This window comes from Camelina sativa, chromosome 17 (assembly GCF_000633955.1).
Source record: "Camelina sativa cultivar DH55 chromosome 17, Cs, whole genome shotgun sequence".
Lineage (NCBI taxonomy): Eukaryota > Viridiplantae > Streptophyta > Magnoliopsida > Brassicales > Brassicaceae > Camelina > Camelina sativa.
The window spans coordinates 461,752-485,290 of NC_025701.1; the positions used below are offsets into that span (position 1 = coordinate 461,752).

Below are 23,539 nucleotides of genomic sequence, written 5' to 3' on the forward strand. Positions count from 1 at the left end.
TCACAGGAAGAAACCCAGTTGATTATAGTCGGCCTCAAGGAGAGGTATTTAGCTGTTCATAGCTGCACCGGAACATTAAACCCTGCTTGATCGATTCCTCCATCTATGTTTTTGTTAATTTGTTTATTATGTGTTTTTGTGGTTTTAGACGAATCTAGTGGATTGGCTGAAGTCAATGGTAGGGAACCGAAGATCAGAAGAAGTAGTTGATCCGAAAATACCCGAACCGCCATCCTCAAAGGCTCTTAAACGAGTGTTGCTCGTAGCTTTGCGTTGCGTAGATCCTGATGCCAACAAGAGACCTAAAATGGGTCATATCATACACATGCTTGAAGCTGAAGATCTACTCTTTCGAGATGTATATATACAAGTCATTTTTTGCCTTTACATTTTTTACAGTTCTTTACAAGTTTGAAAGATGTCTGACTGAAGCTGGGATGATATATTCGCAGGAACGACGAACGACAAGGGACCATGGAACCCGCGAGAGACAAGAGACAGCTGTGGTTGCTGCGGCGGGTAGTGAAAGTGGTGAGAGCGGTTCACGGCAACATCAGCAAAAGCAAAGATGAAAAAAGAGTCACTGATCAGGTCAAGTGACTTTCCATTTCACACGACCCTTATATTTCAATTTTTTTTCCCCGGTATATTATTGTCTCACTTACATAATATTTTCATTCTTTGCCTCTTCGAGTCTTCTTTTGGCCTTACGGAATTAACTTTCTTCTTCTTTGTCACATTCACATGTCATTATAAGTTATTTATATGTAATGTAATGTTTGGACTTTGGACCCGACCTCGAAGCTATGTTCGGCCCCTAGCATAATAAGCAGGGGATTGGTCGATGGATTGAACTTATCGCTTTAGAACCGGTTTGGGGTAAAATGGACCCACAAAAGGACTCTTTAAGCTCACGTGATTGATTGATAGTGTTTCCACACAAATAATCTAAATAATCTCCATCATGGACGGACCAAGATGTGATTGTCATCTTGAAATTTTCCAAGTTGCAAGAATCTGAAAGCAGCAGGTCGAATATTAAATTTACAATCAAAGTTGGATAGCTTGCTTGACTTCAAAACACAATATAAGTACACACTTGTCATCGACCGACGACCGGATTCTCTTCTCGTGTAGGAGGAAAACGTAAACTTAGAGGCAACTATTTTTCTATATACAAAAAAAGTTAGGAAAATATAACATTACTGAATCACTGATATACATTTCTCCAAGTCATTCCGTTTTGTAATACTTTGCTATTTCTTGAAGAAAACTAAACCACCCCAACAAAGCTTTTTTTTTTGTGGGAGGAGAAAGAGTAAAATATGTGTATGTATAGCGTACACAAACGTCAATATATATATACATGCACCATCTGATTATTGATTATTGATTATTGACAAAAATAAATATTAATAAAATTATCGTCACTAACCAAAAAATTGTATGTTTAGCATATTATAACATGCTAAATCAATAAAATCAGATGACAAAAAAGAAGAAGCATATTATAACATATACAGTACTAGTATTTTTTGTGCATTAAATCATAAATCTAACAGCAGAGTTATGTAACGTCTACGTGACATGAGAGATATTTTCATTTTCGTTTAAGATAATGTCACTTACAAAAAACATGTACATCTTTTCCAATGGGATACTTTAGCTAGTAATTAATTATACTCTTTGAAAAGTCATTATAGAAAATGATTCAATTTTAAAAGAAAAATACCCACTAGAGCCTATACTAAAAATAATTGAATGATTGATCCTAAATCAAAACTAAACAATCAGCAAATTCTGAGCCGTTAGATCCGCTGGCTAGAATTGACTTTTTCCTCTTGGTGTGTAGACGTACTAGAAGTCTAGAACAACAACAAACACAAGTAGGCCCGAATTGACCAAACACATCGTAGCCGTACACGCATAGATCTGTCATTTGAGTGTTTCCGTCACAGCCCCGTAACTGGAACCTAATCTCCCATCATCAACCACAAAAATCAACGTCAATAAAAACCTAATATAATAATTAATTATCTAGCATTATTTTAGTTTTGCTTTGTTTGGTGTTATCTGTAGAAAAATAAGGCAACGTTGTGTTTGGTCCATATATGAATATATGAAGAACGCGTCTCAGTAAAACCTATCTATCTATCTATCTTTCCTGGAAATTTCCGTATCCACAAAAATACTTTAGTCTTTTTGATTTGTCGGTAAGAACAAACACTGATCCTTGATCTTATGATTCTTGTCACACTTTTCTTGTACTATTAATTAAGATTTGTATCTCTCTGACACGGCTCTTTTGATTCTTTCTTCTTCTTTTAATTCTCTCCGTCTCTTATTTCTTTTGCTCAGAAACTTCTATCAGCCGAATTCGAGTTTTCATAGTTTTGGAGTTACCGGTGTAGTTTTTGTCCAGCGATTCCATCTCTTTAGGTGAGCTTTATCTATTTATTTATTAGTCTTTTCGCCTTCATAGTTTTGTCTGCGCTTCATGTTGTGTCTGTGATTATCTTGTGTTTCGATTTGATGTCTTTCATCTCTTTCCTATGTGACTTTCGACATTGGTTAATCGGATTCTAGATTTTAAGATCTGGGTTTTGCTTTATATACCCGTAAGTTGGAGATAGTTGTTTCCTCTTAAGGTTGAATCTTAGATCTATTGATTTGAAAGCTTTTTAGATCTTGGAACAATTAAATTATTATTGGTTGACTTTTTTTTGTATGAGTTCTAAATTTTAACTGAAGAACATGAATTGATGTTGCTTGTGTTTCTTTGTTTTTTTAAAGATCTGTTGAGAAGAGATGGACCATACTTTGATTATCCAAAAGACGAGAGAAAGTGTTTTTAAAGAACATTTGATCTTTGTATTTGGATCTTGTAATAGTAGTATGGATCCAGAATTCAATCAAAGTAATGATCTTTTTTTGTATTTGGATCTTGTAGTAGTAGTATGGATCCAGAATATAATCAAAGTAATGATATTTTTGTTTTATGGTATGTGACAATTGATATGCTTTCTTTCTTCTTCTTTCTTCTGTTTTTTTTTTGTTTTCAGTTGAAACTTTACAAAAATGGCTCGTCCACAAGACCTTCCACGCGGTTTCTTCCCTTTTGGAAACCCGTTCAAGAATCTATCTTCAAAGAACTCGGTACTGCCCTCAAAGCTTCTCTCACTCTTGAACAATTTTGAGACGAACTTAGCATCCTCTGTTAGAAACCTTGTCCCTAAGGAAAAGAGCCAAATCCTTACTGTTTCATGGATGAAACTCGCCATGGAGTCTCTTTGCGAGACACATAACAGTATCAAGACCCTTATAACCGATCTTGAGCTTCCTGTATCAGATTGGGAGGATAAGTGGGTTGATGTCTATCTTGACATTAGTGTGAAGCTTCTTGATCTCTGCAATGCCTTTAGCTCTGAGCTAACCCGTCTCAACCAAGGCCATCTCCTGCTCCAGTTTGCTTTGCATAACTTGGAAGCAAACTCTCCTCAGAATCTGTCGAAAGCTCAATCATCACTAGACAGCTGGAAGAAACATATTGGTTCCAAGAACCCGAGAATCGAAAACTGCCGTGCAATCATGAGCAGTCTTGTTCAAACCTTGAACCTCCCCAAGGTGAAAAACTCTGCCAAAGGAAAAGTCTTGATGCGGGCTATGTACGGTGTGAAGGTTAAGACCTTATACATCAGTGGTGTATTTGCTGCAGCGTTCTCAGGTTCATCGCAGAATCTGATGTACCTTACTGTCTCAAACGAGCTTCCATGGGCACAACCCTTCATGGAAATGCAGAACACCATGAACGCAGAAATCAAGAACATATTCTTATCAGAGGGGCTAACGGTTCTGAAAGAGCTTGAGGCAGTTGATTCAGGTGTTCAGAAGCTTTACCCTGCGATCCAACAAGGGTCAGTAGATCCCATTTCGCTGCAACCGTTGAAGGACTCGGTAACAGCATTATCGGATGGGCTAGATCTTGTGTCGAAAGAAGTGGATTGTTTCTTCAAGATTCTGTTATCGGGGAGAGACACATTACTGGAGAACCTGAGGTCGATGGGGGCATCAACCATATTGGCAACATCACCAAGAAAGGCTGCCGGAAAAAAGTTCTGATAAACTGTGATTGTTGTGTGTACAGATGGTCTAACTTTAAGTGTTCCATCTTGGTATTGGATGTATTGTCATTAGGGGTTTGTGATATTGTAGTGGTTTGTATGAGATGCTTTGAAGAAAGTACTATTTGTATAAGTAAAGGTATTATAAAACTTATCTATAAAAACTCTATATTGTGCACATCTTGACGCCATAAAGATCCAAACATTTATCAACTCCTATAACCAAGAGTTATGTCAGAACCGCCATTTTTTTACGATGCTAAAGAATCGTGTATATACTGAAAAGTTTGAGTGTTTATAGAATATGAAATCCGAATGCAATTTCGATGAGAGTGTTAAATACGTTTTGTGGTTTGAATTATCCGGTTCGGTTAGGTTTGATATCTTATTTCTTTTTGGATTTGAGTAATCCGGTTAAAAAGCACATTGACTTATATAGACCAATATATCAAGAAGTCGTGGTCCTCGAAAGAAAAAGCAATGGCGTGAGTTGATTTTCACTCACGGCCGGGTCATACGAGAAAACTCGTCTTCTTCTTCTTCTTCTTCTTCTTCCTCTCAATTGCTCATCAAAGGATTCACACTTTCACACGTTTTTCTTGTTCCTCTTTTTAAACCCCACAAACAACAACCCTCAACACGCTATAATCTTTTCTTCCAACTCTTCTTTTGTCTACTTATTCCCGCGTTATTTATAGTATAGCTCTCTGTTTTGATCTCACTCTAATTACCTCAATTCAGTATCTGTTGGAAGAAAGAGAGAGAGATGTCGACGGAGACATACTTCGGTGATGACAGCAACAGAGGAGTGAGTATTATTGGTGGTCGTTATGTTCAGTATAATGTGTATGGCAATCTCTTCGAAGTTTCTAACAAGTATGTTCCTCCTCTTCGTCCTATCGGCAGAGGCGCTTCTGGCATCGTCTGGTCAGTCTCTTTTCTTTTGCCTTTTTATGTCTTGAGGTTGAAGGATCATTTCTTGATCTCTATGTATGTTATTTGATTTAGTGCTGCATGGAATTCGGAGACGGGTGAGGAAGTGGCGATCAAGAAGATTGGTAATGCATTTGGCAACATCATCGACGCTAAGAGAACTTTGAGAGAGATTAAGCTTCTTAAGCATATGGATCATGACAATGTAAGCATTTATATTATTCTCCAAACGTTTTTTTCTTTTCTTGTAGATGATGATCTGGTTGTGGAGTGATGATACTTCATCTCATCTCACAGGTCATTGCCATTAAAGACATAATACGACCACCGCAGCGAGACAACTTCAATGATGTTCACATTGTATTTGAGTTAATGGACACTGATCTTCACCACATTATACGCTCAAACCAACCGTTGACCGATGATCATTCACGGGTACACACATACATAAACCTCTCTGTGCTTCTCAAATTTTAGCTGAAGCATCAATGGTTTAGTTCTTTAGAATTATATGGGTAACACTCGGACATTAGGGTATCAGAATTGATGCATAATCATAGATTCCATGTTTGTGCAGTTCTTCTTGTACCAGTTGTTGCGAGGACTCAAGTATGTGCATTCAGCCAATGTATTGCATCGTGATTTAAAACCGAGTAACTTGCTCCTGAATGCAAACTGTGACCTCAAGATTGGGGATTTTGGACTCGCAAGGACTAATTCAGAGACAAACTTCATGACAGAATATGTTGTTACACGTTGGTACCGAGCTCCAGAGTTGCTCCTCAATTGCTCAGAGTACACTGCAGCTATCGATATTTGGTCTGTTGGTTGTATACTTGGTGAAACAATGACCAGGGAGCCGTTGTTTCCCGGCAGCGATTATATTCAGCAGCTTAGGCTCATCACTGAGGTAAATTTTTACTTTATCATCAGTTGTACGGACCACAAAAAGGAAACTTTCTTCAATATTGAACCATCTTGTTACTCTGTTTGTTCTGTTTTTCTTATTTGTAGATCCATAAACAAACTCATATTTGGTTTATCTTTTTCAATACACAGCTTATAGGTTCACCAGATGATTCAAGCCTAGGATTCTTAAGAAGCGACAACGCGAGACGATACGTAAGGCAGCTTCCACAGTATCCAAGACAAAACTTTGCCGCTAGATTCCCAAACATGTCGGTCAATGCAGTTGATTTGCTGCAGAAAATGCTCGTCTTTGACCCAAGCAAACGGATTACAGGTAAAGAAGAAAGCCATGTCATATGTCATGTTTCTTTCTCTTTAGATTATTGCGTTTCGTGATAGTTTTGAGTCTTTTTTTTGTTGAGTTGCAGTTGACGAAGCTCTGTGCCACCCATACTTAGCGCCGTTTCATGACATGAACGAGGAACCTGTATGCGTGAGGCCGTTCCATTTCGATTTCGAGCAACCTTCATTGACAGAAGATAATATCAAGGAGCTTATATATCGTGAATCAGTCCAGTTTAACCCTCAAGATTCTTAGTCCGAGACTTTAAAAGAGAATCTTGACAAGAAACTCAACAAGCTCTGTATGTTTCATCAAAATTGCTAATATATAGTAAAGCATGTAATGTTTTTTTCAAATTTGGATCGAAAAGCAAATTGAATATTCTCTCTCAAAACTTTTACAACATTGATAGGTTCATAGAGAAATTAGTTACGGACGGAATACATTGCTCTACGGAATTAGTTACCTCCGGGATAACAAATCCCACCGTCGCCGAGCCGTCGCTTTAGCTCGCTCGTCTGTCGCAGTTTTACAGAATTTTTAATAAGGGGGCGATAGTTTCTCTTATTTCGATTATAACCCCCAATCTTACTGATTGTTCAACATTCTGAGAAACCCTTCTTTTTGTTTCCACTATCCTATTTATTGGGCTTATTTAAAGTATCTCGTCTCGTCTGGCTTACAAAAGCCCAATTCATTCGATTAATTATGTTGTACGGAAATATTAAATAAAAATGATTACAGATCAATTAACTCTTCTATTTTGCAGATTAGTGAAAGCGTCACAAGTTAATAAGACACGTAAGTCTTTTATAGCTCAGCGAAAATAAAAACTTTGTGCTTGTGAATCTCAAATTTATATTGATATTTTATCATAGCTGCCTAGCTTAGTTTGATTTCAAAGAAACTAGGTGGCCTACATAATTCCAAAGATGTCCAAGTACTAATTTCTGCATGATCTACATAAGTTATGCAATAGTTAAGGGCAGATGTTTGCGCGAGATAATAAAATTTCTTTCACATTAAACATCAAAATTTTAACTAAAATGAAGGAAAAACCACATTATAGTTTCTACAATATACTCATCCTTTCCATCCGACTACATTGAGCTACAAAATAAACTATATTGGTTCAATTTTAGGCTCCATGGAATAAAAATCGAATTGTAACAATTTTTGTGCAGTATGCTTCTTACTTATATACAATGTGTAATTTTATTATTATAATATATATAATTTTTGTGAAGAATAATGGATCGTGGTGGATGCAACAAATCACATGAGATCCATCTACAACCCATCTTGCATGCAACATACATCCGGAGCTGCCTTGTTTGTCCATCTCCCAACGATGTTGCAGGGGCGTCAAAGGTCATTTGGATTGACATACATGATCTGCTTTAGTGAAGTCCACCCCTCATACTTCAAATTCGTTGGAAAACAAAAATATCATATTGAACATATCATCAGGATTGAAAACAAAACAAAAAACAATAGAGAAAACAGATCACATTCTCACGAATATGAAGTAGGTTATGGTATGGCTAAAACAAGAGAGTAAGTTAATGGGTTTACCTAAAATATATGTGGTATTTTTTTTTCTCTATAATTTAAAATTTACTCGTGAACAGTTGAATGTACCTTACCTAACTTATCGGTTTATTATGGAAAGTCATACTATTAACAGTTAGACACACAATTAAAATCAATTATAATCAAACATAACAAAAATAAAATCAAGTAATTACCAAAACAAAAATGCATTGATCATTCGAATATAGTAGATTTGACCGGTACTAATCGATAGAGTCAAATATTTTCATGCCATTTCTATATCTGTAAGTAAACAAATAATTACATTCCAATAATCTAGTCAAATTTTATTCTTATTCTCTTAATAAAAAGATAAAAAATAATGGTTGACACGAATAAAGGACTCAATCACGACGAAATATCAAAATCGTTTCATCTTTTTAAAGAGTCTCCTCCTCTCTGAAACCTCTCTCCCCCAGTGTGACTCATCACCACCACAACGACAAAATAAAAACAAAACCCAAATAAAACGGCGCAGTTTTGGGTTACTTCTTCGTCGTTGTTCTCATTCGCCGGAAAAAGTTTTTTGTTTTTTTCCGCCATGGGAGACGAGAAGAATCTTTCTTCGTACTTGAAAGCTAAAACCTTTTCACATTTTTCATTCTATTGGCTAACGTCGAAGCTAATCTTGTTAACCCTAGCCATTCTTTTCTCTGTTCAGTTCGTTTTCTACCCTCTCAACATAATCTCTTCATCTTATCAACCTCGATCTCTCATCAAATTCTCTGTTTCACCAGTCGGATCCGGATCCAAACCGGTTCAAAACCCGGAACAGACCGATCTCAAGCACGTCGTTTTCGGAATCGCAGCGTCTGCTAAGCTATGGAAACACCGTAGAGACTACGTAAAGCTCTGGTGGAAACCAAACGGTGAGATGAACGGCGTCGTTTGGTTAGACACACACATTGCTCAAAACGACAACGTCTCGGCCATGTTGCCACCGATCAAAATCTCCTCCGACACGTCGAGGTTCAAGTATAAATACCCGAATGGTCTCCGGTCGGCGATCAGAATCACGAGAATCGTCTCGGAGACGGTGAGGCTTTTGAACGGAACAGAGTCTGAGAAAAACGTGAGGTGGATTGTGATGGGAGACGACGACACTGTGTTTTTCCCGGAGAATCTCGTCAAGGTTTTGAGAAAGTACGATCACAAACAGTTCTATTACATCGGAAGCCCGTCGGAGAGTCATATCCAGAATCTCAAATTCTCTTACGGGATGGCTTATGGAGGAGGAGGGTTTGCGATTAGCTATCCGTTGGCTAAAGCGTTGGAGAAAATGCAAGATCGTTGTATTCAGAGATATTCGGAGTTGTACGGCTCCGATGATCGGATTCATGCTTGTATGTCGGAGCTCGGTGTTCCTCTTACCAAAGAAGTTGGCTTTCACCAGGTTAGTCCCTCTCTGTTTTTGTTTTGTTTTTTTCTCCTTAAAATTATTAAATAAAAGTTAATACTAGTATTTTTTTAAAAAAAATTTCCATTGGTGTGTTGGTTGAAAATATAAAGTTGGTTTAATCATTTTCACATTTGATTTTTTTTTTTCCAATCCAAAAATCACAACTTCTGTTTTAAGGTACACGATCTTAGGTAGGTTTTGTTTAGGAAACGTAATAAATTGAAAATGCATTTATTATTTTTAGGCAAAATCTTTTAACTAAAACTGCCAGATTTTCATTAAAGATTCATATATATCAATTGCGAATGCTGTTACTATCTACAATCATAGTATATACTTTTTGTGAGTAGGTGTATTCTGATTTTATTTTATTTTTGTGAATTTTTGTTAAGACCTTTATAAATAAATAGTAAATACCCCACATCACCATAACATAAAATAATAAAAACATTTTGATACTGTAGATTTTAGTAAAATGTACAATATATATTTGTGGCGATAATCGCGGCACTCACATAGATCTTAGGCACACACATAAGTCATTGCGAGCACTAAAGCGTAATAACTCTCAAGTCAAATAATGTCGTTGGTTGTTATGTACGTGTTCATCTTACATTCCTCCGTGCGTTTACATTATTATTCCATTTTAGAAAGAAAAAAATATTGTTTTTTTTGCTTTGATTTACATTTTGTTTACTTTACTCTTTTGTTGTTCCTATGATAGATCTAGGAACATCTAAACCGAAATCTTCTTTCTAATGAAACGATAAAATATCAAATTTTATATATCGATTTTTGGAATCTCTGTCCCCCCACTATTTTCTCGATCTGGACCTATCGTTAATTACGTTGATTAGAAAAATTATTATTGATAATTTTTTGTATTCACATTATTGTTTTGATTTGTGTTGTGAATATCAGATTGATTTATACGGGAAGCTTCTGGGCCTGTTATCAGCCCATCCATTGGCTCCTCTAGTATCGATCCACCATCTGGACTTAGTGGATCCAGTATTCCCAAACATGGGGAGAGTCAACGCCATGCAACGTTTCATGGTCTCAGCAAAACTCGACTCAGCGAGCCTCGCGCAGCAATCAATCTGCTACGATAAGGCGCGCCGATGGACCGTGTCTGTCTCTTGGGGATACACAGTTCAGATCATACGTGGCGTGTTGTCTGCTAAAGAGATGTTGATCCCCACGCGCACATTCATCGATTGGTACAAGCGCGCCGACGAGAAAGCTTATGCTTTCAACACTCGTCCTTTCAGCAAGAACGCGTGTCAGCGTCCGCGTGTGTACTACCTCTCCAACGCGCTTCCTGATTTGGCATTACACAGAACAGCTAGCGAGTACGTGAGGTGGTATGACATGTGGGATCCTCAATGTGACTGGGATATGTCGGATCCTTCGGAAATTGAACGGGTCATTGTTTATAAGAAACCCGACCCGGATAGATGGAATAGAGATAGGGTTAGTTTTCTTACCTTTACTCTTTGTTTTATGAAGATGCAAAAATTAACCTTAATTTGTGGCTGGTGTATAATTTCAGGCTCCTAGAAGAGATTGTTGTAGAATACTGCCTACAAAGAAGAATGGGACGATGGTGATCGATGTAGGCGCTTGTAAAGATGATGAAATTGTTGAATTCCCTGTGAAGTAAGACAATAATCTTCTTTTAATTTTTTTTTTTTTTTAGTTTTTTCTCATCTTAACAAATCTCTTATTTGAGTTTCACTTCACACATGTCACATGGCATAGAGAAAAGACAACATTTTTGAAGTTTCGAATTTTATGTAGATGTATATCTTACTTATAAATAATCTCTTTGGTTACCATTTTATATGTGGGAATCACCATCATATATAACAACTAATGGGTTTCGAAACAAAAAAAAATATATTATGGACTTATGGGCTTGGCCCATTAATATATTGACTCGATTTGAAAGAGAGAGAGAGAGAGAGAGAAAGAGACAGTGAGAGAGGGGGGGAGGAACATTACAGCTGGGGAATGACGCGTTGACTCAGTCACAAACACAAAGCCAATGAATATCATTTTAACTTATTGATTCGTCTGCTCACAAATCCAATTTGCGATAATGGCGATTCGCATTGGGGGTTTCCTTCTCCTTTTCTCTGCTTTCTTCGCTTTCTCCGTCTCTATCTCCTTCTCTCCGGCCAACGAGTACCTCGTAGATTGTGGCTCAGTCGTTGACTCCACCGTCGACAACCGCCACTTCATCGGCGATGATTCGCCGTCCAACGTAAAGCTTTTCTCATCGGAAGGATCCATCATCACTCTTCAATCGGAAAATACAGCTCCGAACATTCCTCAGATCTACAAGACGGCAAGGGTTTTCACGCGACAAGCCAAATACGAATTCAACGTCGCCGAGAAAGGGACTCACATGGTACGTCTCCATTTCCATCGCTTCAATTCCTCCAGAATCGATTTCAGTGACGCCCAATTCCACGTCACGGTTAACGGATATGTCGTGCTTAGTAATTTTAGTGGCCATGATGATGATGACGACTCATCAGCTAGTTCTGGTCCTAGGGTTAGAGAATTCTTGATTTGGGTCGATGTTGGAATAGTCGTTATTAGGTTTGTTCCTAGTAAAGATTCGAACTTTGCATTCGTTAATGCTATTGAAGTTATATCTGCACCTAAAGATTTGATAGCAGACGTAGCAACCTCTGTATCCAATGATGGAACTGAGCAATTCAGTGGCTTAGTTAGACAAGCATTGGAAGTTGTTTACAGAGTCAATGTTGGTGGCAAAAAAGTTACTCCTTTTAATGACACTTTGTGGAGAACTTGGGTTCCTGATGAGACATTCCTCAAAGTCACTGATGGTTCTGAGAAAGTTTACTTCTCTGGTAGGATCAAGTATAGGCTTGGAGGTGCAACTCGTGAGGTTGGTCCTGATAATGTTTATAACACTGCCCGTGTGGTGAAGAGCAAAAGTGGCTCCGTTTCTCGGGTTAATATGACATGGGAGCTTCCAGTGAGTAGTGGCTACAAGTATCTAATCCGGTTGCATTTCTGCGATATAGCTAGTATGTCAATTGGTATGCTATACTTCAACATCTATATCAATGGGAATTTGGCCTATCAAGATTTGGATATCTCAGATGCTACGAATTACGTCTTGGCTTCCCCGTATTACATAGATTTTGTGGTGGATGATGAGTCTTCTTCTTCGGGTTTGATAAGCGTTAGTGTTGGGCCATCTAGTAAGAGTGTTGAACACGCAGTTGATGCCATCTTGAACGGGATTGAGATCATGAAGATGAATAACACATTGGGAAGTCTTGATGGGTTTGTTTCTATGGAAACGATACTTAACCGTTGTCCCAACAGAAGAAACCTTAGCTTGTTTATGTCAATGGTTGCGTTCATGTGTATCTTGATGAGTGTTTACATTGTGATTCAAAGGAGGAAATCTAAGGACGGATTCGGGTGGTTAAGATTATCAGATAATGCACCAGAAGATAACAATTCGAAAACTGCAGATCGAGTTGGATCAGAGTTTGCCGTGAAGGTTTGACAAGTTAAAGCTAATAACTTATTCTCGGGTACTACGTTTAAGTTAAGTATCCTCTCTGATTATATTTGTTTTGTTTCATAAGCGTGTTAATGTAATTGTTATATATAGAGAAAGATATATGGTGTGTATATCTCTGGTGAGACTTGGAGATTGTTGATAAATTATGTATTGAGTTCTTTACACTTCAATCCTCTTTTCCCTTTGTTTGGTGTCTCTCCGAGGAATTGATCTCTTTTCTGTTTGTATTATGGGTGGGTGGGATTAATTGACTTCTAATTCTTAGAAACTTGTTGGAATCGAACCGAAACCAGCCGAGACCAATCAAATGGAAAGGACCCAATTATTATTATTTCTTTTTTAGGACCCAATTATTTACCATTAGTATTTTAGTTTTTCATATATGGACGGTGGTTTGTAGTTATGGTGTATATTATATTAAGTCACTTAAAAAATCTTTAAAATGTAACAGTATATTCGATGCTGAAAGGAATACAAACTGATCGAATAAAACAAGAAAAGAAGTATAGAAAGTCAAAACATAAGTGTGATGTGTGTGTAATGATGAGGAGAAAGAAAGAATGTGAATTGGGAATGGGCCTGAATCATCTTTTCCTCGTTGGCTTTAAAATTGACATATTTTGTAGACACGCGTGAGATTCGTGGACGGAGGAGACTGTGACACTCATACGTCGACATATGCCGCGTGTCTTTTACGCACGTACGTACGCTCGCGAGCCGACGAACCTACCAAAACCGAACACGGACCAGATTCTTACAACCATCCAATTTGGGATATATCCACATCTTTTTTTTAGTCCCTCGCCACTTCTAGCCACTTTTATCTTTTATCTTTTAATAATTATTGCGTCATTAATAGGAAGATGATTAGGTCTCTTGAATAATGGATTTCAACTAAATTCTTACAGGATTTGTTGTTGTTGTTTGTATGATATGTAAAAATGGTGTTATTCAAGTAGACACGGATTTACTTTAGATTGATGATACACACAACTAATACTTGATAGTTTAATATTATGTTTAGAATGTATTTGGACATGTTTTAACCGATCTATAACCTAACCGAATATGTAATTATCAAATAAGCTAGGAGCAACAAAAGGTAGCATGATCCTTGGCCACTTCCTTAAGTCAACAAATATTTTAATGATCCTACAGGCTCTATCTAAACTTTAAAATCCTACTTTCTCATATACTAAATTGTTTGACGTTGTGAGTACACACACACAAGAAGATCTAGACTGATCATGCATATATATAAAATTTTGTAGAAGTATTAATCAATACTATATATAGTTGAATATCTTATGACTTATGAGTATTTTTTAAAACACAAGGAATTAATTTAGGTGATAAAATAAATATAGTTCGATCATGCACATGTCTTTATAGTGCCGTAATGCAATTTTGTTACCGTTGTTCAATACAAATTTAGAGCTAATAGTTCGAATCCAACTAAAAAAAGTTTGGGTTGGCGATATTGTTACCATATTACGTACTGTCATTATTCTATATATTAATTTAATTAATTTACTTTCTACATATACATATCGTATATTCAAACATTGATATACGTTTCTAACCATATCGTATATTCGTTTTTTACGTCATCTCGCCAAGAAAAACAACAAATAGATTTAAAATAATGAAAGAAAACAAAAAACAAGATCCATGGGGAGGAGTCACATGCATGGAGCATGCAACTAGCTTACTTCATCCAATTCCCACTCAAAAATTTTCTCTTTATATATACACTTACCCTACCACCCCTTCTCTCAGAACAAGCTAGCTCGATCCTTCTCACTAAAGCGATCGTATCTCTTAAAGATCTTTTGAGAGAGATAATCTGAGAGGAGAGAGAAGATGGAGATCAGCAAAAGCAATAATGGTGGTTCGAACCCATCTGCAGGAGAAGAGTTTAAGGATATGGTCAAGGGAGTGACTAAGTTCCTAATGATGGTGATTTTCCTTGGAATTATCTTGCTTTGGATCATGATGCCAACACTAACCTATCGAAACAAGTGGCAGCCTCTTATGCGTATTAAGTTTGGAACATCAACTTATTTTGGTTCCTCGGGTACGTAATTGTATGATCAATATTTTCCAATATTTAACTGAATCGCTTTTCTTTTTTTTATGACCTTTAAATAAAATTTGATTCCCTAGCTAAAAAAGCACCTAGCTAATACATCTTTTTCAGTAAAAACTACTAATTATATATCAAAAAAAAAAAAATGAAGCTCTCTTCGTCTATTTTTCCCGGCAAAAGGACATGAATATTCAAATATCTTTTTTTTCCCTTGGTTTGTACGGCAGGGACGACACTTTTCATGTATATGTTTCCAATGATGGTCGTAGCTTGTTTGGGATGTGTCTATCTTCACTTTAAGACGAAACGAAAGTCATACCATATCGATAGGTAAACAATTAATCAGTTAACTTATGTGTATAAATTCCATCACTTTTCTTTTATTATATTGCAACTTGTTTCTCTTAATCGAAAATAAGGGAGACGAAGGGAGGAGTGTTGAGTGCACTGAGAAAGCCAATGTTAGTGAAGGGACCATTAGGGATAGTCTCAGTGACTGAGATCACCTTCTTGGCGATGTTTGTGGCTCTTCTTCTTTGGAGCTTTATCATTTATTTGCGCAATAGCTTCGCCACTATCACTCCTCAATCACTCGCCGCACATGGCGAATCTTTGTAAGCAATTCTTTCTATACTTGGAAGATTAATTATTTGTTCTTTGTAATTCAATGGTTTATTAATGTGGAGCAAATCAAGTTTTAATAAATGAATGAAGAGAAGTATACAACTTGGGTTAGTAGATGTCAGGGAGTAATAAATAGTTAAAATTTTGATGAATTATATATAAGGTGGCAAGCGAAGCTGGAATCAGCGGCGCTAAGGTTGGGGCTGGTCGGAAACATATGTTTAGCGTTCTTGTTCTTACCGGTGGCTCGTGGATCATCGTTGCTACCGGCGGTGGGATTAACCTCGGAGTCAAGCATCAAATACCATATTTGGCTCGGACATATGGTCATGTTCCTTTTCACGCTTCATGGTCTTTGTTACATCATTTACTGGGCTTCTGTGCATGAAATCTCCCAGGTACGTACACTTTGATTTTTAAAAATTTAATTCAAGCGGTACGTTCATACTACTATATATGGAACGGATTAGATTTTGGCTAGGGCCTAGGCCTAAATAAAATAATAGTTCCACCAAAAAGTCAACGACTCAAAGAAAAGTGAATTAAGAATTGTCAACGTCACACTGAATGGAGCAGCTTCCATACGGAGTATTGCGGTCAAAATTTGGGTCTTCACATGGCATAAATGTGTAGATAACGCAATTAATTATGTTGATCCAAAAACAGAATTTAATTGAATCACGCATTTTAAGGTGGTAATTATTTGGATAATTTATTCCTTATTTCTTGTTTTCTTCAAGTATTTTTTATAACCAAATAAATCGAATTTTTATTTTTATTTTTTTCAAGTCTAAAGCAGTATAGTAAAAATAATCTGACGTGGAATATATAAACGAATGGCAGATGATCATGTGGGATACGAAAGATATCTCGAATTTAGCGGGAGAGATATCTCTGGTGGCTGGACTTATGATGTGGGTAACCACATATCCGAACATAAGGAGGAGATTCTTCGAAGTCTTCTTCTATACTCACTATCTCTACATCGTCTTCATGCTCTTCTTCGTCCTCCACGTCGGCATAGGCTTCTCCTTCATCGCTCTCCCTGGTTTCTACATCTTCTTAGTCGATCGTTTCCTTAGGTTCCTTCAGTCTCGTGAGAATGTTCGCTTGCTCTCTGCTCGTATACTTCCTTCCGACACCATCGAGCTCACTTTCTCCAAAAACCCTAGTGAGTTCTTTCTTTTAAATTTGTCCAATTCGATGAGTGTGATGATAGGATTAGTTTATCATCAACAACAGTTCACCCTTTTTGGATGATATCCAATTCTAAACAATTGTTTTTGTTATACAGAGTTGGCTTATAGCGCGACGAGCATATTGTTTGTCAACATACCGAGCATTTCGAAACTGCAATGGCATCCATTTACGATTACTTCGAGTAGCCAACTCGAACCAGAGAAGCTAAGTGTTGTGATCAAGACCGAAGGCAAATGGTCAACTAAGCTTCACCAGAAGCTTTCTTCTTCTGATCAGATTGACCGACTTGCTGTTTCCGTGGAGGGTCCTTACGGCCCTGCTTCCACCAATTTCTTAAGGTGAGTTATATATTATTCACGTTCTCACATAACTTGATATTCCACTTCTCAGGGTGTTGGAAACTTGTTTGACTTGCATTCCAAGTAACATTGATTTCATAAGTTTTCTTTTTGACATTCTAGACATGAAGCTTTGGTTATGGTGTGCGGAGGAAGCGGGATCACTCCCTTTATCTCTATTATTCGTGATTTGATCGCCACAAGCCAAAAACAAACATGCAAAATCCCCAAAATAACTCTGATTTGTGCGTTTAAAACGTCTTCAGAAATCTCCATGCTCGATCTTGTCTTGCCATTATCCGGTCTCGAGACTGAACTGTCCTCCGACATAAACATCAAAATCGAAGCCTATATAACCCGAGAGAAAGAAGCAGGAACCGAAGCAACAACTGGCAAAATCAAAACTCTCTGGTTCAAACCAAGTCTTTCAGATCAATCCATCTCATCAATCCTAGGACCAAACTCATGGCTTTGGCTAGGTGGGATTCTCTCATCTTCGTTCTTGATCTTCATGATAATTATTGGTATCATCAATAGATATTACATTTACCCGATCGACCACAACACGAACAAGATCTATTCATTGACTTCAAAAACCATCATATATATCGTCGTCATCTCCGTGTGCATCATGGCGACTTCTAGTGCAGCTATGTTGTGGAACAAGAAGAAGTACGGTAACGTTGAAAATAAACAGGTCCAGAACGTCGATGTTCCATCTCCAACATCTTCTCCTACCTCTTCGGGTTACAATTCCGTGAGAGAAATCGAAAGTACGCCACAAGAGTCACTCGTGCAACGCACCAATCTTCATTTCGGGGAAAGACCTAATCTCAAGAGTAATATATACATAACCCTCTTTCACCTTCTCTACCNAACGTCTTCAGAAATCTCCATGCTCGATCTTGTCTTGCCATTATCCGGTCTCGAGACTGAACTGTCCTCCGACATAAACATCAAAATCGAAGCCTATATAACCCGAGAGAAAGAAGCAGGAACCGAAGCAACAACTGGCAAAATCAAAACTCTCTGGTTCAAACCAAGTCTTTCAGATCAATCCATCTCATCAATCCTAGGACCAAACTCATGGCTTTGGCTAGGTGGGATTCTCTCATCTTCGTTCTTGATCTTCATGATAATTATTGGTATCATCAATAGATATTACATTTACCCGATCGACCACAACACGAACAAGATCTATTCATTGACTTCAAAAACCATCATATATATCGTCGTCATCTCCGTGTGCATCATGGCGACTTCTAGTGCAGCTATGTTGTGGAACAAGAAGAAGTACGGTAACGTTGAAAATAAACAGGTCCAGAACGTCGATGTTCCATCTCCAACATCTTCTCCTACCTCTTCGGGTTACAATTCCGTGAGAGAAATCGAAAGTACGCCACAAGAGTCACTCGTGCAACGCACCAATCTTCATTTCGGAGAAAGACCTAATCTCAAGAGTAATATATACATAACCCTCTTTCACCTTCTCTACCTCTATATTATACATATAACTATAAGTGTATTGTTATTCTAAACATGTTCTTTTGTTGGTTTTAATTTGTATGAGCAGAACTTCTACTTGATGTGGAAGGTTCGAGTGTGGGAGTTCTTGTGTGTGGTCCGAAGAAGATGAGACAAAAGGTTGCGGAGATATGTTCCTCTGGTTTGACTGAGAATCTTCATTTTGAATCTATCAGTTTCAGCTGGTGATTGCGTATATAACTATGTTTTACCATGTGTTGTTGAATTTGCTTGAGTTGCAAATCAATAAGGTGGGCCGTGCGATTTGACCTATCTTTGTGTGCTTGTTACATTTTCTCTTCTTCTTTTTTTTTTTCGATCCCTTTCTAGGAATATAGTTAGTGTGCAAAAAAACCCCCTTAAAGTTTGGCAATATCCTTTTGTTTGTAATCCTTATGTAACGAAGCATATAGGTCCTGTAAATTGTAAATGTCGAAATGTAATAAACTCGTTTTGGGTCATAAGATATGTATTTACCTATACATATTTGTGAGTTAACACTATTTTAAAACTGTGATTTTATCTATACGCGTACAACGGTACAATGAAATTTCAATTTTTCTCATTTTAAATATTTTATTTAACACCAGTCTTACAAATAAAAAGTCATTTTTCTCGAAACTACTTGGGTTATACACACCACTTGTTAAAAACTTTTAAATAAATGAATAGTTGGATATATGTGTAACTCACGTGTCAATGCTATCTCTGAATGCCTAATTATTGGTTAAAAGGATGAAGAAGAAGTTACGTGAACATAAGAAAAAACAAACCGTTTCAATTGACATATCACTAATTAACATACACATCAACCTATTTAACACTTTTGTATCTCTGATTGCTAGAATTTAGTGGGTAACTAATAAAAATAAAAAGCTAGTTTCAAATAAAAAAAGCTAATAAAAATATCATTTTATCCAAAAAAAACACATTAATTTACATACTGAAAATTCATGGCTTAATATGTGAAACAAAATAACAAAACTGACTCCAACTAATTAATGTAAAATTCATGAATTTACGTGGGATTTAATTTCCCGGATATTCAAAACTCACTACGAGGAATAAAATCGTTGACTAAAAAGAGAATAGGAAATATATTTCTAAGAAAAATATATAATTTAGATTACCTTTCGTGACTAAAGGACACGTGAAGATTTGTGTCTCAACACACATCGGCGAAGCAAAGACACACTCCGGAAGACCTCAACCATAAAGCTCAACGATCTGCTTTCCATTATTTGGTAAAATATAAGCCCCTAATTATAGAATGGCGTTGACATTAGGAACATGACACACGTTACTTGGGCTCTTCCACGAGTTCAACTTTTTTTTTTTAATCGATTTTCATATTTTTGAACATCTACAAACGAGTAGCCTATTTTTTTTTTTCAACATTTGGGGGTTCTTACTAATTCTTTTTACCAGAACACTTTTTCTTCTATTATTTTTAAAAATAATTAATCATTTCAAAAGTTACTTAAATGTCATTTCTTATACAGAAGCAATATTCATTGCAATCTCTATTTTGCTTTGTTTTTTTCTTCTTATTTCCTGGAATTTCATCTCTTGTGCCATAAGATTAGGAGAAATGAATAAAAAAGTGATTGAGAAGGTGTTTAAACTCTTAACGATGGTGATTTTGATGGGAACTACGTTTATTTGGATAATGATGCCAACTTCGACCTATAAGAAAATCTGGTTAATCTCCATTCGTGCCAAGCTCGGTAAATCGATTTACTATGGGAAACCAGGTAAGCCACTCGATATATAATCTTATTTTTTTTATATACGAATATATGATCAATTACAATATAATGAATTTCTTTTATTAGGAGTGAACCTTTTGCTTTACATGTTCCCCATGATTCTACTGGCTTTTCTGGGATGTATCTACCTTCACTTGAAGAAACAAACGACGGTTAACCAAATAAATACGTAATCAAACGCCTTGAGCTAGCTACCAACTGATTGCTCTATGATTAATAGCTTTTAAAATTTTAATTAATTTTAGATTCTTTCTTTTTCGTAAATTTTAAAGCGGAGCGGAGAAGAAGAGAGACAAGTTTGGTGTATTGAGAAGACCAATGTTAGTGAAGGGACCATTAGGAATAGCGACAGTGACTGAGGTTATGTTTTTGACAATGTTCATGGCTCTTCTTCTTTGGAGCCTAACCAATTACATTTACAATACTTTTGTCACTATCACTTCTGAATCAGCAGCACTTGACGGAGAGATCCTGTAAGTTTTATTTATAGATAAATTTTTGTAATTATTTTTTGTGTATAGCAAAAATATTCATATATAATGATCATATTTGCAGGGCATTTTTTGTTTGATATATGATGAGAATATATATATTGTATAAATCAACTTTTCTGTTTTCACTGAACTAAATTATAGAAAATAGTTGTGCGTCTTAAAATAAGAAGTGACGCATAGTTTTCTCAATCACTCAAAACAATTTGACCTTTTTATAAACAATTTTTTGTAAAATAACATTGACATGTACTATTAGTTAAGCTATTTGACTTGGCCTTTTGTATTTAATTTGTTTTTGTGGCAAAACCGAAAAGATGGCAAGCGAGACTGGAGTTAATAGCAGTATGGGTAGGTATAGTAGGGGACATATGCTTGGCGTTCTTGTTCTATCCAGTGGCTCGCGGCTCGTCGTTGCTGGCTGCAGTGGGGATTACGTCCGAGTCAAGCATCAAGTACCACATATGGCTGGGACACTTGACCATGATCATATTCACCAGCCACGGTCTCTGTTACTTAATCTATTGGATATCCAGAAATCAAATCTCCAAGGTTAGTTAGTATCTTTTTGGTACAGTATTCATCATTGATATTGTTCTATTATATAAGTTACATTATATTAAATGCCCTTAAACGTTCGTGTAAATAGATGTTGGAGTGGGACAGGACCGGTGTCTCGAATTTAGCCGGAGCGATATCTCTGGTTGCTGGACTTATGATGTGGGTAACCACGTATCCGAAGATAAGGAAGAGATTCTTCGAAGTCTTCTTCTATACTCATTATCTCTACATCGTCTTCATGCTCTTCTACGTCTTCCACGTCGGCATCTCTCATGCGTTGATCCCTTTTCCCGGTTTCTACATCTTCATCGTCGATCGTTTCTTGAGATATCTTCAGTCGCGCAACAATGTCAAGCTATTCTCTGCTCGTGTTCTTCCCTGTGACGCCGTTGAGCTCAATTTCTCCAAAAACCCTAGTGAGTTTAACTACTGATCATGATTCCTCTGTTTTTTGTCCTTCTTCAATCGATCATGATTCAGTAAATCATATGTTAAAATTGATTTAACAGTGTTGATGTATAGCCCAACAAGTACAATGTTCGTGAACATACCGAGTATTTCGAAGCTTCAGTGGCATCCATTTACGATAACTTCTAGTAGCAAACTCGAACCAGAGACGTTAAGTGTTATGATCAAGAGCCAAGGAAAATGGTCCACTAAGCTTTACGAGATGCTTTCTTCTTCATCTTCTTCTGATCGGATAGAACGACTCGCTGTTTCAGTCGAGGGACCTTACGGCCCTAATTCCACTGATTTCCTAAGGTAATTCACTTTAATCCAAAACAGACAAGTTCAACATTTAGTTTCTTACGTCACAAGTAACTTTTAATGCTCTGTTTTTCTCTTTGCATGTTCGAGAACAGACATGAATCTCTGGTGATGGTGAGTGGAGGCAGTGGCATTGCACCGTTTATCTCCATAATCCGCGACCTATTCTACATTAGTTCAACGCACAAATGTAAAACCCCCAAAATGACCCTCATCTGCGCGTTCAAAAACTCTTCAGAGCTCTCCATGCTCGACCTTATTCTACCAGCAACTGGTCTCACCACCGACATCACCTCGTTTGTAGACATCCAGATCAAAGCCTTCGTCACCCGAGAGAAGGAAATATCAGCGAGAGAATCAACTCACCACAATAGGAATACCATCAAAACCCTACGCTTCAAACCAAACCTATCAGACAAACCCATCTCACCAATCCTCGGGCCAAACTCTTGGCTCTGTCTTGCCACCATCCTCTCTTCTTCGTTCATAATCTTTATTGTCATCATCGCACTTATCACGAGATATCACATCAATCAAAGCTCGGAAAAGTACACTTCGGCTCATAAGTCGCTCATTTACCTTCTTACAATCTCCATTAGCGTGGTGGCTACTTCTACGGCTGCTATGTTGTGGAGCAAAAAAAGGTATTATACGACAAGTGACCGTTACGTCGGCGATTTCTCTCTGTTGATTATGGAGAGCTCGCCGCAGCAATTGCTATCGCAATCCACCGACATTCATTATGGAGAGAGGCCTAATCTTAATAGTAAGTCTATTTCAGATCATACTGCTATAAATGATTATTTGTTTGTGAGTTCTAACTCCGTTTATTGTGTGAAACAGAGCTTCTAGCTGGTTTAAAGGGTTCGAGCGTGGGAGTTCTTGTGTGTGGTCCGAAGAAGATGAGGCAAGAGGTAGCAAAGATATGCTCTTTGGGTTCGGCTGAGAATCTTGAGTTTGAATCTATTAGTTTTAGCTTCTGAATTTTTATATTCAGATGTCGCTAACAATTAGAAGGCCAGAAGCCAAAAGGAAAAAAAAAACACCTAATTTATACCCAAAAACAAAAATAAATTTAGTCTTTTTGCAAGTTCTGAGAGTCGAACCCACCACCAAGCACTCCTCCACCCAACCCCTAAACCAGTAGAACTATAAGAGATTTTTGACGAAATCACGGCTGAGAAACATATTAATAGAGGCGAACCGCAAGCACATGCTCTGTACATTGTTTATAATTTGATACATCATAAAAATCATATATATATATATATATGAAAGTCATCCCTTAATAACTAGCATGTAGATC

The 23,539-nt window shown here is 37.2% G+C and overlaps 7 protein-coding genes and 1 long non-coding RNA gene across 11 annotated transcripts; 7 read left to right on the top strand and 1 right to left on the bottom strand.

The window, feature by feature from the left end:
• LOC104754303 (probable serine/threonine-protein kinase At1g01540) lies at positions 7 to 912 on the top strand. Its single transcript, XM_010476454.1, has 3 exons — positions 7 to 44; positions 149 to 358; positions 453 to 912. The coding sequence occupies exons 2-3, from the start codon at positions 176 to 178 to the stop codon at positions 570 to 572; spliced, it is 303 nt and encodes a 100-aa protein (XP_010474756.1). The 5' UTR covers positions 7 to 44; positions 149 to 175; the 3' UTR covers positions 573 to 912.
• LOC104754304 (protein BPS1, chloroplastic) lies at positions 2,059 to 4,301 on the top strand. 2 transcript variants are annotated; one of them, XM_010476455.1, is made up of 3 exons: positions 2,059 to 2,213; positions 2,359 to 2,439; positions 3,063 to 4,301. In XM_010476455.1, the coding sequence occupies exon 3, from the start codon at positions 3,079 to 3,081 to the stop codon at positions 4,117 to 4,119; it is 1,041 nt and encodes a 346-aa protein (XP_010474757.1). In that variant the 5' UTR covers positions 2,059 to 2,213; positions 2,359 to 2,439; positions 3,063 to 3,078; the 3' UTR covers positions 4,120 to 4,301. The 2 variants fall into 2 exon arrangements, with proteins under 2 accessions (XP_010474757.1, XP_019095187.1); XM_019239642.1 differs by lacking the exon at positions 2,059 to 2,213 and having other exon boundaries at positions 2,222 to 2,439.
• Positions 4,581 to 7,079, top strand: LOC104754305 (mitogen-activated protein kinase 11). Of its 2 annotated transcripts, XM_010476457.2 has the most exons (7): positions 4,581 to 5,048; positions 5,130 to 5,259; positions 5,352 to 5,489; positions 5,632 to 5,964; positions 6,114 to 6,297; positions 6,392 to 6,607; positions 6,719 to 7,079. In XM_010476457.2, exons 1-6 carry the CDS (start codon positions 4,888 to 4,890, stop codon positions 6,559 to 6,561), a joined length of 1,116 nt encoding a protein of 371 aa, XP_010474759.1. In that variant the 5' UTR covers positions 4,581 to 4,887; the 3' UTR covers positions 6,562 to 6,607; positions 6,719 to 7,079. The 2 variants fall into 2 exon arrangements, with proteins under 2 accessions (XP_010474759.1, XP_010474758.1); XM_010476456.2 differs by lacking the exon at positions 6,719 to 7,079 and having other exon boundaries at positions 6,392 to 6,687.
• LOC104754306 lies at positions 8,269 to 11,141 on the top strand. The gene is made up of 3 exons (XM_010476458.2): positions 8,269 to 9,292; positions 10,220 to 10,771; positions 10,851 to 11,141. The coding sequence occupies exons 1-3, from the start codon at positions 8,441 to 8,443 to the stop codon at positions 10,959 to 10,961; spliced, it is 1,515 nt and encodes a 504-aa protein (XP_010474760.1). The 5' UTR covers positions 8,269 to 8,440; the 3' UTR covers positions 10,962 to 11,141.
• LOC109130250 (probable receptor-like protein kinase At5g24010) lies at positions 11,272 to 13,099 on the top strand. Its single transcript, XM_019239767.1, has one exon. It carries the CDS (start codon positions 11,400 to 11,402, stop codon positions 12,849 to 12,851), a length of 1,452 nt encoding a protein of 483 aa, XP_019095312.1. The 5' UTR covers positions 11,272 to 11,399; the 3' UTR covers positions 12,852 to 13,099.
• Positions 13,304 to 14,703, bottom strand: LOC104754308. The gene is made up of 2 exons (XR_762103.1): positions 14,629 to 14,703; positions 13,304 to 13,595 (listed from the first exon to the last, which is right to left on the bottom strand). It is a non-coding gene; the product is annotated as an uncharacterized LOC104754308 (long non-coding RNA).
• LOC104754307 (ferric reduction oxidase 2-like) lies at positions 14,646 to 19,126 on the top strand. 2 transcript variants are annotated; one of them, XM_010476461.1, is made up of 9 exons: positions 14,646 to 14,946; positions 15,186 to 15,288; positions 15,378 to 15,572; positions 15,746 to 15,980; positions 16,426 to 16,753; positions 16,877 to 17,120; positions 17,244 to 17,388; positions 18,010 to 18,580; positions 18,694 to 19,126. In XM_010476461.1, exons 1-9 carry the CDS (start codon positions 14,733 to 14,735, stop codon positions 18,831 to 18,833), a joined length of 2,175 nt encoding a protein of 724 aa, XP_010474763.1. In that variant the 5' UTR covers positions 14,646 to 14,732; the 3' UTR covers positions 18,834 to 19,126. The 2 variants fall into 2 exon arrangements, with proteins under 2 accessions (XP_010474763.1, XP_010474762.1); XM_010476460.1 differs by lacking the exon at positions 18,010 to 18,580 and having other exon boundaries at positions 17,244 to 17,959.
• Positions 19,915 to 23,278, top strand: LOC104754309 (probable ferric reduction oxidase 1). The gene is made up of 9 exons (XM_019238809.1): positions 19,915 to 19,919; positions 20,022 to 20,398; positions 20,480 to 20,582; positions 20,686 to 20,886; positions 21,222 to 21,456; positions 21,554 to 21,881; positions 21,975 to 22,227; positions 22,329 to 22,999; positions 23,077 to 23,278. The coding sequence occupies exons 1-9, from the start codon at positions 19,915 to 19,917 to the stop codon at positions 23,214 to 23,216; spliced, it is 2,313 nt and encodes a 770-aa protein (XP_019094354.1). The 3' UTR covers positions 23,217 to 23,278.